General features: G+C 43.1%; 1 protein-coding gene across 3 annotated transcripts in view; it reads left to right on the top strand.

Annotated features, from left to right (window-relative positions):
* Nucleotides 1-15830, top strand: part of INTS10 (integrator complex subunit 10) — a 35532-nt gene that overhangs the window by 16871 nt on the left and 2831 nt on the right. For all 3 annotated transcript variants that reach the window (XM_082863640.1, XM_082863641.1, XM_082863642.1), the window contains 7 exons: nucleotides 1636-1789; nucleotides 2929-3011; nucleotides 3722-3874; nucleotides 6554-6662; nucleotides 11193-11272; nucleotides 12382-12544; nucleotides 13384-13477. In XM_082863640.1, coding sequence (XP_082719766.1) covers nucleotides 1636-1789; nucleotides 2929-3011; nucleotides 3722-3874; nucleotides 6554-6662; nucleotides 11193-11272; nucleotides 12382-12544; nucleotides 13384-13477 — 836 coding nt within the window. The remainder of the gene's footprint in view (nucleotides 1-1635; nucleotides 1790-2928; nucleotides 3012-3721; nucleotides 3875-6553; nucleotides 6663-11192; nucleotides 11273-12381; nucleotides 12545-13383; nucleotides 13478-15830) is intronic.

Below are 15830 nucleotides of genomic sequence, written 5' to 3'. Positions count from 1 at the left end.
ATGTTTCTAGAAACTTGTCCATTTCTTCTAGGTTGTCCATTTCATTGGCATATAACTGTTCATAGTACTCTCTTATGATTTTTTTTGTTTCTCCAGTATTGGTTGTTATTTCTCCTCTTTCATTTCTTATTTTATTTAGTTCCTCTCTTTTCTTCTTGGTGAGCCTGGCTAGAGGTTTGTTGGTTTTGTTTATGAGGATTGGAGCTTTTAGGTGAAATATTTTTACATATTTTTTAAAAATTTTATTGAATCTAAAAAATTCAGTTGATTTACAGTGTTGTATTAATTTCTTCTGTACAGAAAATTGATTCAGTTATACATATATATTCTTTTTCATATTCTTTTCCATTATGTTTTATTACAAGTTATTGAATATAGTCCCCTGTGCTATACAGTAGAATCTTGTTTTTTATCCATTCTGTATATAATAGTTTGCATCTGTTAATCACAAACTCCCAGTTCTTCCCTCCCCTATTCCCACCCTTGGCAACCACAAGTCTCTTCTCTATGTCTGTGAGTCTGTTTCTGTTTCATAGATGTGTTTATTTGTACATATTTTTAGACGGTCTTAGTGGGGTAAAAATCCGCAGGGAAAATTTAATTTGGGTCAATTAATTAATAAAAATGACATAGGTGGAATAAAAGATTCAAGAAATTTTCAGGAAAATAAAGTGAAATGGAGCTTTTTTGACTTTACTTGTTTTTGGCAAAAAGTCTGACCATACTCAGTGGCATTTACAATAGTTGCCTTTCTCTGAGGCCCTCTCTTTTCTTTGGCTTTATTTGAGATGAAGAACAAGAAATGTAGGAAAGTTTATTATAAAGTAAAATGGGTAAGTGCAGACAAATGTAATTCCTGGCCAGACACCTTGCATTGGGTGGCCATTGGAGAAGTTATATGCAGTGAACAAAAGATAAGTAACAGTTTCTCTTAATTATTTCTCAGAGGACTCGGGCTTTAATTTTATGGCACTACAGAACAAACTGTTTCTTGGAAGCAAATTAAATGTCACCTATTGGAAAAAAGTAAACTGTAAAACAGGTGCTACTTAATTAAGCTGTATCCCTAAATGTAAAAATGTAAGTTTTGGCTTTTATAACATTGGTATATTTTTAAAGTTATTGGAAGTTTTAACTCTATAGCTTTACTCTGAAACCAACATAAGCTTAGAATTTTTTTTTTTTTTTTTTTTTTTGCGGTACGCGGGCCTCTCACTGTTGTGGCCTCTCCCGTTGCGGAGCACAGGCTCCGGACGCGCAGGCTCAGCGGCCATGGCTCACGGGCCCAGCCGCTCCGTGGCATGTGGGATCTTCCCAGACCGGGGCACGAACCCGTGTCCCCTGCATCGGCAGGCGGACTCTTAACCACTGCGCCACCAGGGGAGCCCAAGCTTAGAATTTATCATCAGAAAACCTTAATTTTAAAAGTAATTATCAAACTTGTGAAAGGATGAAAATTTTATGTTACTTTTTAAAGCTAAATTGTTAAATTCAAAAGAATTGTATTATACTCATGATAGTATCCTTTGATATGAAATTCATATAATAATCAGAATTGTCAACAATAAATGTAATAATGTTTAAGTAGTGGCTATCTTTATAACTTTAATCATGTTCTTCACATTCTCTAAGCAGAGTTCAGACGATGAAGACTGTTCAGCAAAAGGAAGGAATCGTCACATTGTTGTCAATAAGGCAGAACTTGCTAACTCCATCGAGGTGTTGGAAAGCTTTAAGCTGGCCAGAGAGAGCTGGGAGCTGCTCTATTCCCTGGAATTCCTTGACAAGGGTAAGGCATGCTCATCCTGTTGTGATATCTCATTTTTTATGGGAAATCATCATGCCGAAAAGGTTCATTATTCTACTCGAAATGTCGTCACTAACGGCTGATTAAATTGATTACAGTAGTTCACACATTTCATAGGATTCTTTTTTGAGCAGGAAATCTAATCAGTTATAAATATTCAAATAACCATTTACCTCTTAGCTCGTGCACTGGGGGTGTATTATAATCAGGGTTCGGGTGGACTTGGAGGGGGGGGTTTGGTCTTTCTGTTAAAATTTATATTGCTGGCCATTTTCTTGCTGGGTTTGTCTGGTGCTTTTAGTCGCTCTGCCCACTGCTTTGTGCCCCCTCCAGCCACATGTGACTAAGGCTGCAGAAGGTGGTGCTGTGATGCCTGACTTGACTCCGTTGCTTGAAAGCCCAAATTCCAAACACTGCAGAAAGCCCGCTTTGAGCACAGACAGAAATGAGAGGGAGTTTCCTCTGTATAATATTTACACTACTGAGTATTTCAACACTACTCAGAAATCACTAGCACTCTGCTAACCAGCATATTTTCCTGTACTTTGGGATCAAGGCCGTTACTTTCCTCCTGGCCGTGGACATTTGTCCCTGGCCTGCTCCTGTCACGTGCCTATACAGGCCCCTTGTTTGATGTGTCATGTCATAGTTTCTAAGTAAACATTGCATCGTCCAGTTCCTCCTTGTCACATCTAGAATGGTGAACAGGTATGTGACTTTTGGAGGGGATGTTTTTCTTTAGGCATAAATCGACTTAAAAAAATGAGTGAAACTCTTAGTGTCATATATTTATTACTTTAACTGGGTGAAAGCAAAGCAGTTTAGAAGATAAAGTAATGTGTGAAAGGCATTTTGAGCAGCTGCTAGCACATGATGTGTGCTTAGGAAGTGTTGGTGCCTAATAAGCTTATTGCTGTGTATTACTGGTAAGTATTCTGCCCTAACTTTACTATCGAACTGAAAGTTCAGACCATTGTTTTAGAAATCAAAGTCTACAGTTACATCCATTTTTTGGTAATTTGTTTCTCTCTGACTGTTGTTCTGTTGGTGGGTATGTCAGTTTTATTCTCTGCTTCTGTGTTACATATTTCTGGTAAATTAACTTCTGAATTCTTGCTCAGAATTTACAAGAATTTGTTTGGCGTGGAAGACGGATACTTGGCTTTGGTTGAGAATCTTCCTCAACGATGTGATCATCTATCAGGTAATGTGTGTTTAAGTACCTGTGTCTTTACCACGGTTGCTGTGAGCATCTTCAGCGTGAAGATGTGTGCGTTTCCTCCTGCTCTGAAGGCAGATGTTCCTTCTTCACTGATGAGGGGATTGTGGTCCACTTTCAGCTGAGAACAGCTCTGGACGGCAGGCCCACATCTGGGTTACTTTTGGGGGGTCCAATCATACCCCTCTGTAAAAGTAAGAGTTTTATTTCTCAGTGAAAGACAAACACTGCTCACCCCTCCTCTCTGCTCTGGGGGAGCCCTGCTGCCTTGCTCTGCTGTCCTCGAGCTACTTATGTCCAGAAGCGAGAGAGGATTCAGTAACGAGAGGGAGAGCTTCCAACCCCCGTTGTTGAAATGGGCAGGTTGCAGCTTCCAGCCTTCATGAGGAGAAATGGTATTAGTAGTAAAATATTCATAAAGAAGTGGTATATCCAAAATGTACTCTACCAAAGAGCTTGTGCCATTTTATTTAGTCTCAAGAATTAAGACTAGAAAGAAAAATCTTCGTATTTATGAAGTCCCCCTACAGATCCTCCACGTAGCTTTAGCTAAGTTGGTTTGATTCTGGAGCTGTGTCCATTCCCTCCTCAAATGCTTAAGCACAGGTGCCTGATTTGTGGTTGCTTGCTGGGGCGTAATTAGCTCTGGAGATTCTTTAATGGCACTGTTTCCCTCCTTGCTGTGACTTTCTAAGGGTCAATATAAAAAGGCCATAGCCAGCCTGCACCACTTGGCAGCTCTCCAGGGACCGCTTCCTCAGCCACAGATCTCGGGACAGGGGACCTTGGAGCATCAGAGGGCGCTCATCCAGCTGGCGACCTGCCACTTTGCCCTGGGGGAGTACAGAGTGAGTACTGGGTGCCTGGTGTGGGGACGTGCAGGCGCACTCGGTAGCCTTGGGGCTTTCTTTTTTTTCGCAGAGTGGCTTTTTAATTCAGTGCATGTTTACTTCAAGCTTGCTCTTTCTGCCTAGATTTTATTATCTCATCTGCTGGTGAAAAGGTTAGCGATGCTGTTTAATTTCCTCCTTTCTATAGCTTCCCTCAAGTTAGGCTTCCATACTTTTCACATTTCCCGCTCATTATTCCATTTGTTTGAGGATGATTTTTACTTTCTTGCCTGGAATCCCTTTAGAGTGGAGTCAGTCCTCTTGTACTTGGACAGAAGAGGCCTTCACCCAGTGGGAGATGGAGATTCACAATAGCATATCTGAACCTCAGGTTCTCTTTTTACGTGGTGGTGACAGCTCTTAGGGGTGTTGCAGGAGCAGCTGTATGAACAGACCTGCCTTCTCCATGCTGTGAGCCCCTCCTTGCATGGTGGCCGCACAGCTTCGGTCCGCAGTAAACACCTGCATGCGGTGAGCGTGACCAGCGCAGCTTTATACGCACAGTTACTGGATAGATTCAGGTCACACCTTAACACACCAACTCGGATTTCTTCTTGTCTCTCTATAGAGATTAAGTTGATTACTTTGTGATTAAAAACGCTAAATTAAATTTTTTCACTTGAACTTTGAAATATGATTTACAATTTGCCGTGATGAATTTTAGAAAGAAAAAGTTAATAAGTATGTGAAGTATGTGCATTTAAAATTGAAATGCTTTTCTATCACTTACGTTGTCAGGTGCCTAATTCTAAGTTTCAATTGATTCCTTTTGCGAACTTAAGAGAGCACATGGTTATGCACACAGATACACATGTGTCGTGTAGAATTAGACAGCCGTGCATGGTACTGCTGTTCTGCATTGTACGAGGGAACGTACGATAAACTGGTAGATTTGATTAAGCTACACAGACTCATTCTCTCTGAGGGCTCCTGTTACCACCTCCGTGCGGGTCGCTCTTAGGCTTTCATCTTTGGTTTCTACCTTACCCGATTCCTGAGTCTCTGACTGCCTGTCTTTGGCTGGGACTCAGCATGTCCAGATGTGCATTTCCTTAGTTCTCTGGACCTTAGACACCACCTGTCAAGTCACAGAGACTCTTACTCAAGCTGGTCCTTTTGTCTCTTCCAGGATGGGGCACCAGTGCTTTTGGCATAGTGCCTTTTATTTCCACTGCCACTACCCTAACCCACGGCTTTTAACTGAGTTTGTTGCCTGTAACCATTTTTCCAACCCTGTAAGTTATGGTCAGCTCTCTACAACATTGCTGTCATCATTCCATTTCATCGAGGCGTTGACTTCCTGGGTGCCCCAGGGTGGGATCCCTGTGTTCAAGGACATCTAATTTGAGTTGGAGAGAGAAGTGCAGATGTTTATGTAAGACAGTTAAAAATCCAGTACTAGCAGTTTGCCTCAGACCTGTGCACAGCAGTCATACAGCAGTCATTCAGGGAAGGGTGGTTTCGCCCAGGCCCACACCCTCGGGGAAAGAAGGTGGGTATTGAAGGAAGGATGGTGGCATATGATTCTGAGTTAACTCCCGGTCTCACTACTCACTAGCGCTGTGACCTGTCTAACTCCAGGGTTCAAGTTCTTAACTCCCCAGCTACCGATCTCTCAAAGCTGGAGCTTCACGACCCTGTGGCCATGGGTGATTCTGGATGTGCCAGGATACCGACCCCTCAGCCCCAGGCAGTTAGCTGTGGCTTGGGCAGCTAAGCCCCAGATCATTTGCTGCCAGCTCTGAGCAGCCTTACAAATACTATTTTCTGGAAGTGTCAAGACATGAAAAAGGTTGGGAAGATTCCACTTCGTCATCTGTAAAATGGGGGTAGTAGGGGGTTGTGCCTGACACACAGGAAATGCTCCCTTAGCCGATTCTGACTGTTACTACTGGAATTTGATGGGTGGACAGAAGATGATGCCCTGCTCTCTGTGGCTTGAGACCACCTGCTCCGTGGGCACCTGGGGCCGCCTCTCATCCAGCAGCACGTCATTGGTCCAGTTTCATGTCTGTTTCCTAAACCACGCCCTGCTTCCCCTCAAGGGAATTGCCAAAACCAGTAGAAAGCCTTCCCCACGTCGTCTTTCTCTCCTCCCTTGAAAACCCATTTTTCTCTTTTCCATATTTCAGATCCTGCCCCCCTTTAAGGCTTAGATCACCTCCCTGCCTGAAATTTTTCCTGCTAGTTTAGTCTGTGGGTGTTTCTACTTAGTTTTAAATTATGCTCTAAACATAACATTTTAGTCCGCCACCATGTGTCCCATTTTGTTAATTTTTCTATTCAGTGAGTTAGTAAATGTCCTTAAGATAGGGACATACTTCTTTTGGATTCCACTGTGCTGTGAAACACTTTGGTAGTTTAGTTAATACTTGATTAATTTTTAGGTTTTGTTCTTTTGTTTTTTAACAGTGAAGAATGAGTTAGTGTTCCCTGAATGGTCTAGTACATGGATTTGATCTCAGTTATTTTTCTACACGGTGTCAAGCAGACAGTACTGGTCACGTGGCATCCTGGGGCCGTGCTCCCAAGCTCTGTGCACAGGTGGCCCCACTTGTGCTGCATAGGTTTTAGTTACGTAGATTTGGTTTCAGTCAGAAACTTTCAGTTAGTTCCTTCTGGTCTTGTCTTCTCTAGATGACATGTGAGAAAGTCCTTGATTTGATGTGCTACATGGTCCTCCCCATCCAGGATGGAGGCAAGTCACAGGAAGAACCCTCAAAAATAAAGCCCAAGTTTAGAAAAGGTACAGTGACAAATTTTATTTTTATTTTATAGAAATAGCTTTAGGACCTAAGGCTGGGAATTTTTTGTAATTCCTGACAATGTAATACCATGTGATCTGCAGAGCTTGACAAACTGTGTAAGAAGCGAAGTGCTCGCCAAGCTTTTCGTGGCTCTGATTTCATAAGCAGCCATACATCTGTCCTTCTTCCAAAGTTCTCATCAGTTCCTGAGTTTGTTGGCTCTTTGAAGAATATCAGTGAGCTCCTTTTCCTGTCTTTACCAATTCTAGGAAATCTTGTAGTACTCAGCTGAGAAGGGTCTCTTAGCTTGCCTCTCGGGCTGTTTTGAGCTTTACCTCAAGTTGCTCATTGTTGAAAAACTATGTAAATTGAGCTGTGATGCTTCCTAGGAAAGGAAGGGAGCCCCACTGTCATGATCTAAGTTCCATCTTAGAAGTTGGAAAAAGATAATCTGTCAAACCCAAGCCAAGTAGAAAATGGGGACTAATAAAGACAAGAGCAGAAACTAATGAAATAGAAAAAAAAATAGAGGAAATTAATAAAGCAAAAAGTCGGTTTTCTGAAAACAAATAATGAAATTGATGAACCCCTAACAAGATTGACCAGGAAGGTAGTAAATACAAATAACCAATATCAGGAATGGAAGAGGGAATGTCACTCTAGATCGTGCTGAAACCAGAAGGACAGTAAGAGAATAGGTTGTGAATAACTTTATGCCAATAAATTTAACAATTTAGGTGAAATGGAAAGAATTCCTTGAAAAACACAACTTACCAAAACAGACACAAAATGAAATAGAAAATCTGAATGTTTTATATCTATCAAAGAAATTAAATTTTGTTGTCAAAAACTTTCCCACAAAGAAGACTCCAGGCCCATTTGGCTTCACTGTGAATCTTGTCAAGCATTTAGTAAGAAATAACTCCAATCCTGTACACACTTTTGGAGAAAATAGAGAAAGAGGGAACACTTACCAGTTCAGTTTTTAAGACAAACATCACCCTGATAGGAAAACCAAACAAGAGAAGAACATTAAAGGCCAGTGTCTATCATGATCTTAGATGCCAAAATTCTTAACAAAATATAAGCAAATACAGCAATATATAAGAAAGATAATACATAATGGCCAAGTATACCGGAAATGCAAAGGTGGTTTAACACAGGAAAACCAGTCACTGCAGTTCACCACATTAGCAGATTAAAGGAGAAAAATCATAAGATTATCTTAATAGATGCAGACAGAATTCAATTATGTCTGCATTTATCATTCATGATTTTTTTTAAATCTTAGTAAACTAGAGATAGGAGGAAACTTCCTCAGCATCATTCTTAACTATGAAATATTGAATGCTTTCCCCAAGACCAGCAGCAGTACAGGAGTGTCTGCTGTCAGCACCTCAATTCAACATCCTGGAGATTCTAGCAAACACAATAAGCAAGAAAAAGAAAGGTTGAAAAAGAACCGTTTTTATTCACAGCTACATATTTGGCTACGTAGAAAAGTCAAGGAATCTCCAAATAGAATAACATCAAACCCCATAAAATACTTAGGGATAAATTTAATGAAAGATGTGCAAAATCATGTTTGTAGGTTAGAAGACTCAATATTGTTAGGATACCAGTTCTCCCCAAATGTCTCTATAGATTCAATGCAATCCCAGTCAAAATCCCAGCAGACTTTTTTTTTTAACAGAAGTTGACAAACTGATTCTAAAATTTATATGGAAATACTACAACAGTTTTGAAAAAGACTAACAAAATGACAAGTGACCCTACCTGATAGCAGGGCTTAATATAAAGCTACAGTTATCCAGACAGTATTGGCACAAGATTGGAGAATCCAGAAATGGACCCACATAAGTATGGTCAAATGATTTTCCATGAAGATGCCAAAGTAATTCAATGGAGAAAGGAAAGCCTTTGCAACAAATGGTGCTGGAACAAAGAGATCTTCATGTAGAGGAAAAAAAGATCCTCACCTCCTACCTCACATTTTTCCCAAAAATTAATTTGAACTGGAGCAGAGAGACTAAATGGAGAAGCTAAATGATAACATTTTTTTTAGAAGAAAATTTCTTTGAGACTGATAGTAGGTTCCTTAGGACACTAAAAGCTTTCTAGAAGACAAAAGCATGACAGTTTTGATACTTATTGGGAGTTCATTATACTATTCTGTTTACTTTTTATATGTTTGGGATTTTCCACAACAAAAGGTTGAAAAAACTAGACATAGCCCAGACCCCTTCAAAAATTACTATCTCTGTGGAACAGAAACAGATCAGGTGGGTAAGACTTGACCTAGCGGACATCAAGACTGATTTTAAAGTGTAGCATTGGCGTAGAGATTGACCCCAGGAACAGAATAGAGAACGAAGAAACTGGAAGCATTACAGTTCAGGGGAGGAAGAATGAATTTATCCTGGTGATACTGTTACAGTATCAGTGTACTGTTACAGTTGATTATCCAAATACAAAAATGACAGAAAAGAGATTCCTCCTTCATACTACATAAGAACCCTTTAAATTTTAAGATTTAAATATTAAAACTAAAACTTTTAAACTTTTAGAAGAAATACAGAAGACGATCTTTGTTGCTTTCTAGTTAGAGAAGGATTTAGGCTACAAAGAGCACACGACATAAAAGATTAGTGAATTTGATCACGTTAAAATCAAAATACCAACAAAAGATATTATGATCAAAGTGAAAAGCTATAGACTATAAGAAAATTATCCAGCACAATTTATAGATTTATATACTTATATATTCAACAAAAAATTAGTATCCAGAATGTTGAAAGAGCTCCTATAAGAAACAAATAACCAACCCCCCATAGAAAAATAGGCAAAAAATATGAACAACAGATTCACAGAAGCCAAATGGCCAAAAACTACTTGGAAAGATTCTCCACCTATTATTAATACAGGAAATTCAGATTAAAACAATAAGCTATCATTTTACATCAGGATGCAGAGAGTAAAGGGTGGCCGTATTGACCATCAGGACGTGAAGATACGCATCGCCCACGTGCTTCTGGAAGGTGCATAGATTCATATGGTCACTTTGGAGAGCAGTTTAGCAGTACCAAGTTGCATATCGCACTACCTGGTTATGTGCCCCTTCCAGGTATAGACTTTAGATCAGTGATCTCCAAACTTGGGCCCTCACCTACTAGGTCATGAATTTCCCACAGAAATTTTCTTTTTTAATGAGATAGACTGTAACAGTATTATTAAAATGAATGTATCTCCACTAAAAAGGGTAAATTTTATTTCATGAACCTTTTGTTTTAGACACGCAGTTGACCCTTGAACAATGCAGGAGTTAACCCAGGGGCTCAGACCCACCCCTTCGCGCAACGGTCGAAAATCTGGGTACTGCTCTCTGCCTCAAAAACAGGAACTGACCAGTGACTCAGCCTAGGGCAGGAAGCTGGAACAGTTTGGATAAAATCAGGGCTCAGACCGCAATTCTTTTGATTCCACATGTTGTGATCTCTAATCCAATACAAACTTTTCCCCACAGTTAGTTCATTTAGAGATCTGTAAGATGAAAATGCAGACACTGTATTTACTGAAAAATCCATGTATAAGTGGACCCGTGCAATTCAGACCTGTTGCTCAGAAGCCAGCTGTATGAACATGTGTAAGTGTGTGTGCACAGGGTTGCCACGTGAAAAGCATATTTATTTCTTGCTACTTCTTGCCTCTGGGGTAGAGAGGATTTAGGATAGAAAGAGCACACAGCATAAAGGAAAGGACTATGGTCTTGGTTTGAAAAACAACCATTGCTTAAAGTTTTTTCCACAAGTGCACAAGAAAATATATATAAGAATGTTTATTTCAGCATTGTTGGTAATAGTGAAAAATTGGAATACTCAGTGTTTACCATAAAAGAATGGATAAATCAGGTGTGGTCAGTGTAACCAACAGAACACTACGTAACACAGAAAACCAATGAGCTAGAGCCACAGATATTAGTACCAAAAACAATCTGCAGAAAGATACGTACGCTATGACACCATTTATATAGTAGACTGAAAACACACGAGACGTTTCTCTGCAGTGCGTGAATATAGATTCCTGTGTTAAAAGCAGGCAGTGTGCACAGGAATGATGAACCCCCGTTCAGAATAGCAGTCTTCTCTCAGGAGGGAGGCAGGAGTGGCATCAGAAGAGAAGTGAGCTTGCGATGCTTTATATTAAAATCTAAAACTAAAGCAGATGTCAGCATTTTATACAGCTGAGTGGTGAGCACTCTGCTGTTTGTAATAATCTCTGTCATTTTCTATGTATTTGAAATGTTTCATAATAATAAGTATTTAAGCAACTTTAGAAATTTAGATTGAGAAATGAAATCCAGAGACGATTGAAAAACCAGTTTCACCTTCACTAAATGTAATTGTGGTTTAACTGTGTTGAGACCATGTGATTGTTGCTTATCCTTTTCCTTTTAAGGAAAGCACTTTAAACATTTGCTTCTCAAAGCTCTTTTCTTTGCTACTAACAAATATATTGTGGACTTTTCTTAGGTTCAGACCTGAAGCTTCTGCCTTGTACCAGCAAGGCTATCATGCCCTATTGCCTGCATTTAATGTTAGCGTGTTTTAAGGTAAGCTTCATGTGATTAGTGTAAGGAAATTCATTTGCAGGATTGTTCTGATGACCTGGAATGACTTGAATTGAGAGCCTTAGGCACAATGTTAGTTTAGTCCTTTGAAAACAGGTTGGTGTAGTGAGGAAAGCACATGGGCAAGGAATTAACAAATATTTATTAAATATCGACTGCACTAGGCAAAGATGAGTAGGAAATAATCCCCATCCTCGAGAGGTTTATGGGTAACAGCGGGGCAGATAATTTACAGGTAATAGTGGGGTGGATACACAAATAACCTTGCCTGTGGTAATGTCCAGTAAATACTTTATGAATTAGCCTACGAGTCAGGATATATTAGCTACAGAAGAAGGGAGCACAAGTGCTGTTGGGCTTATGGAGGGATGTGAGTTCATTATCACAGGGATAGGGCATGAGGCTGGGCACGTGCAGAGGCCCAGCAGAGTCAGGAAAGCCTAAGGACCGGGCTGTGGGGAGCGGAGGCCTGGGGTGGACAGGCTGAATTGTCTACGAAGGCTCACGAGCAGCGGGCAGCAGTGTCGGGTCTCCCCTTCAGGGCGGTAATTCCCAAACCTGACTCTTGATCTGAAGCATTGAGCGGCAGAAACTATTTGAAGTGACTTCAGGCACAGCTGCCGGTGTAGAACCAGAAGCCCTCTGACAGCTTCTCACTTCACACCCCTGCGTCCTCCTTCCCGTGGCTCCCGCCGGCCTTTCTCCCCAGTCCCACAGTCTCCTCAGACCCCTCTGTCTAAGGGGGCCTCTCACCCGCCCTCCATCCCCCCCCGGCCCCTTAAAAGAAGTCCCCAAATTCTCTGTTGCCCAGACCGCTCACCTTCCTCGCACCCTCATCCCCGCGTTCAGAGCCTCGGGCCCACCCTGCATGTCCCACTCCCGCCAGGATGCTCACGAGGGTGCCGGGGAGCCGGGTTCTGTGGTGGGGCCCCTCCTCGCCGGCAGCGGTGACATTTGCCAGGCAGGCTTGACTTCTGCTGTCCCTTCTGACTAGTGACCGTAGCCACGCACTTCCTGCAACAATGTTTTGGGGGAGGTGGTATCGGGCATGTGTGAGATCACCCCGTGACTCCCTCCCCTCTGTCCTGCAGCTGAGAGCCTTCACAGACAGCAGAGACGACCTGGCGCTGGGGCATGTGATCGTGCTGCTTCAGCAGGAGTGGCCGCGGGGAGAGACCCTTTTCTTGAAAGCCGTCAATAAGATTTGCCAGCAAGGAAACTTCCAATATGAGAATTTTTTCAATTATGTTACAAGTATCCTTTTTCTTGTTTGAGCAGAAGAAATGCTTGGTACAAAAATGAACGAACCATTTGGGGTAGAAATAATGGTTTTGGTGATTTGGGGGAAAAGGAGAAGGAATGGTGACTTAAAATGGGATTGTGGCAGCTGGTTTTGTGAAAGTCATGAATGGCTTCAAAGAGGAATCGGGAACGTGGACAGCCCTGTTGCATTTTCCACTTCAAGTGGCTTCTTAGGAAGGTACCCAGGGTGCCTGAAGTAAGAGCCTGCAGGCTCCCTGCAGGCCCAGAGTGACTGCTGGGGCCATAGACTGTGATTCTCTGTTGGCCTTCCTCTGGGAACAGGGCCCCTGGGGTCTGGGGTTACAACAGCAGCTGGTGGCCCGTGGGCACCCGCCAGGGAATCTCCTCCACCCAGCACTGGCTTTCGTGTGGGGGAGCATTGTATTTCATACTGTTGGTTAGGGAAAGGTCTGCTTCTCTTAATACATTATTTTTGAGTTGCAAGGCGTCTGACATCCCTCTCCAGGTACCTAGAGCAGCATTTCTTAACCTTTGGGCCAGGGGGAGGGGGGCGGCGTGTATAGCACCTCTACCGCCTCTTTCTTACTAAGAAAACAGAAGATTCTGCTCTGGGGACCCTATAGGCTCCGCTCAGTCAGCTACCTGAGGAACATGTTTCTCTTTGTGAGGGCGTTGGGCTGGCATAGGAACCGCTGGGTCTGGACTCAGGCAGCGCTGGGTTGTTGGTGCGGTCACCGTGGGCAGGTCTCTCAGTGGCTGCGAGCCTGTCTGCTCCTCCAGGAGAGCAGGGCTCCATGATTTCTCACGTGGTTCCCTGAATCTGGCCTCAGATATCGACATGCTGGAGGAGTTCGCCTACCTGAGAACTCAGGAAGGTGGGAAGATCCATCTGGAACTCCTGCCCAATCAAGGGATGCTGATCAAGTAAGGGCACCGCCTCCTGCCCTCCGTGCTGAGCGCCCGCCCTCGTGTGCTCGTGGGAAACGTTTGTAAATGTCCGTGGCTTGCACACAGTCATTAGAAAGGAATACAAACCTGGTCTCTGTTTTGGAGAGTAGATTTGATTCCGGGAATCCTTTTGAAAGACTTGGCATTTCCTTAACTACATTTCTGATAGAACATTGTTTAAATTGGGGTAGTTCTGTCACTTTTGATACTTACTTCACTAGACAAAAGTCTTACTCATGGTATCTTTTCTGTTCCAAAACTTACAGACTGATCCTATAATTTCTGATTAGAAGTAGGGTGCTTTTAATTAAGAAAAGCCATGCTTAACTAAAGTTGAGCTGGACTGGGAAAAACTGCAGACCTAACTTCCACACTGTACTTGGGCCTCAGTGTTGACTGAAGCCCTGCTGAGCACCTGCCCGCTCAGCAGGGTGGGGTTTGGTCTTGGCACTCCCCACTCCTGGATGAAATCAGTGACCATTTATGATTTTTAAATGCCCTTGCTTCTGCCCTTCAGTCCTCATTGCAGTTTGGACAGTACATCCTCTGTGCTGCAGACGCCTCGCGTAGTGTGATGTCCATACCTCCTCCTCTGCGTCCTGCACGTTCAGCGTGTGTGGGTCAGGATCAGAGTCACTGCAGGAGACCGAACCCCGAGTGAGAAGAAAGCGTTGCTGAGGCTGACAGATTCTCCTTTTTCCCTCACTTGTGAAAGGGACGAGTTTTCAGCGCAAAGCCAAAATCCGCATCTCGTGCTGTCTTTGGGGAGTGTTGTCGAGAGGGAAGTAAGAAGTGTCCCTCTGGACTCCCGTAGCCTCGGGGCTGGGGCATCCAGGCAGCACGGTGTCCTGTCGGGAATGGGAAGGTGGGGTGCTTGTCCTTCACCTTGCAAACGTTACTAAAGATTCTGAGCATTTGACATGAAAGCGTAAGACCTTTATACATTAGCTGGCTCAGGCAAGGGGACCAGACATGCTCATCTTCTCACTCTGGTAGCTCCCCTAGAACGTGGGGAAAATAATTGCGTGATTCAAAATATTCTTCACCATGCTTGAGAGTAAAGATGGCTTTTTGACACAGAAGCCTGGGTAACCCCTTTTACATTGTAATTTGCAGGTTTTGAGGCTGGACACACAAACATACCTTTAATAGCTTTTTCTTTAATTCCCATTAATGCTCACCATACAAATTGTCATAATACGGAGACAACCTCAGTAGAATCAACTCCGTTTACTTAGATTAAACCTGAGCTTAATAATCCTCACACTAGATAATGCTTAGCTGTGAATGTGAGAGAAGAGGCTGTCAGAAAATCAGTGGTCGAGTCTCAGACTTCATTCTACTGAACCTGTCTTCTCCAGCCAGTTTTATTGAGCTGCACAGTGACACGGGAACATGCAGACAAGCCCTCGGACGCGTAGTGAAGGCGAGGGCTGTTGGGCACGCAGACGGTGTCCTTAGTTAAAGAAACCCTTAATTTCTTCTAACTCCCTGTAGAAGACCATTAAGTCTCTTAGGAAACCTGCTGCTCCGTCAGTTTGGAAGCAGGGCTAGGGGCTGTTGCTTAGTGAGCTGACAGTGTGAGTCTCAGGGTTCATTTGAAACCTGCCTTCCAAATTTCTGATGAGAAGCTACCGTGGAGAAGCGGGCCGCCTGAGACAGTTGAGGTATGGTCGGGATCTTGAGTAAAACTGTCACATTCCTTTTCCCTTTGGGTCGCAAACAAATTGTCTGAAGCCATTGTGGACCTTTTGGGGGGCCCTCCAGCCGAGCGCAGAGATGCAGGGAGCAGAGTCCAGCCTTCCCTCAGGTGAGGCTGTGAGTCTGTCCTGGTTGTGGCGTCTGGGCTGCAGCAGGTACGGTACCAGCGCCGAGGGCACGGGGGCCTGACTGGCAGGAGGGACGAGCTCTGATTCTTACCTACACGTGCTGCTCTCATGTATTTTGAAGTAGAGAAATGCTTCTGTGCTGATGCTTGCAGTACCCTGGGTGACACAGAAACCCATGTCCTGTGTGTGCCCCAAACTGGGTGCGTGATGACGTTCTCAGAGGTGATCACCCGGCTAATGTACTCATTTCTGTTGTTACAGAATCCCACAAAGCCATGGCCCAGACTCTTGTTTTCCCCCATCTGTTCCTTTTCTCAATACTTTTTGAAATTTAAACTCAACCTTTCTTTATCAAAAACATTGCCAGCCTCTCCCGTCCTCTTGAAAGGGCCTCTTCAGTCTGGGGCTTCAGTCCCATCAAAGATGGTTCTAAACAGTCACGGGTGTCTTTCTGGGATCGGCATGGACGTGGCAAGCGTGGAGAGCAAAGGCGCTGGATT

Source organism: Leucopleurus acutus (assembly GCF_964270905.1).
Source record: "Leucopleurus acutus genome assembly, chromosome: 21".
Classification (NCBI taxonomy): domain Eukaryota; kingdom Metazoa; phylum Chordata; class Mammalia; order Artiodactyla; family Delphinidae; genus Leucopleurus; species Leucopleurus acutus.
Note: the sequence above shows the minus strand (reverse complement) of the source record. Positions and strands in the feature narration are given on the sequence as shown.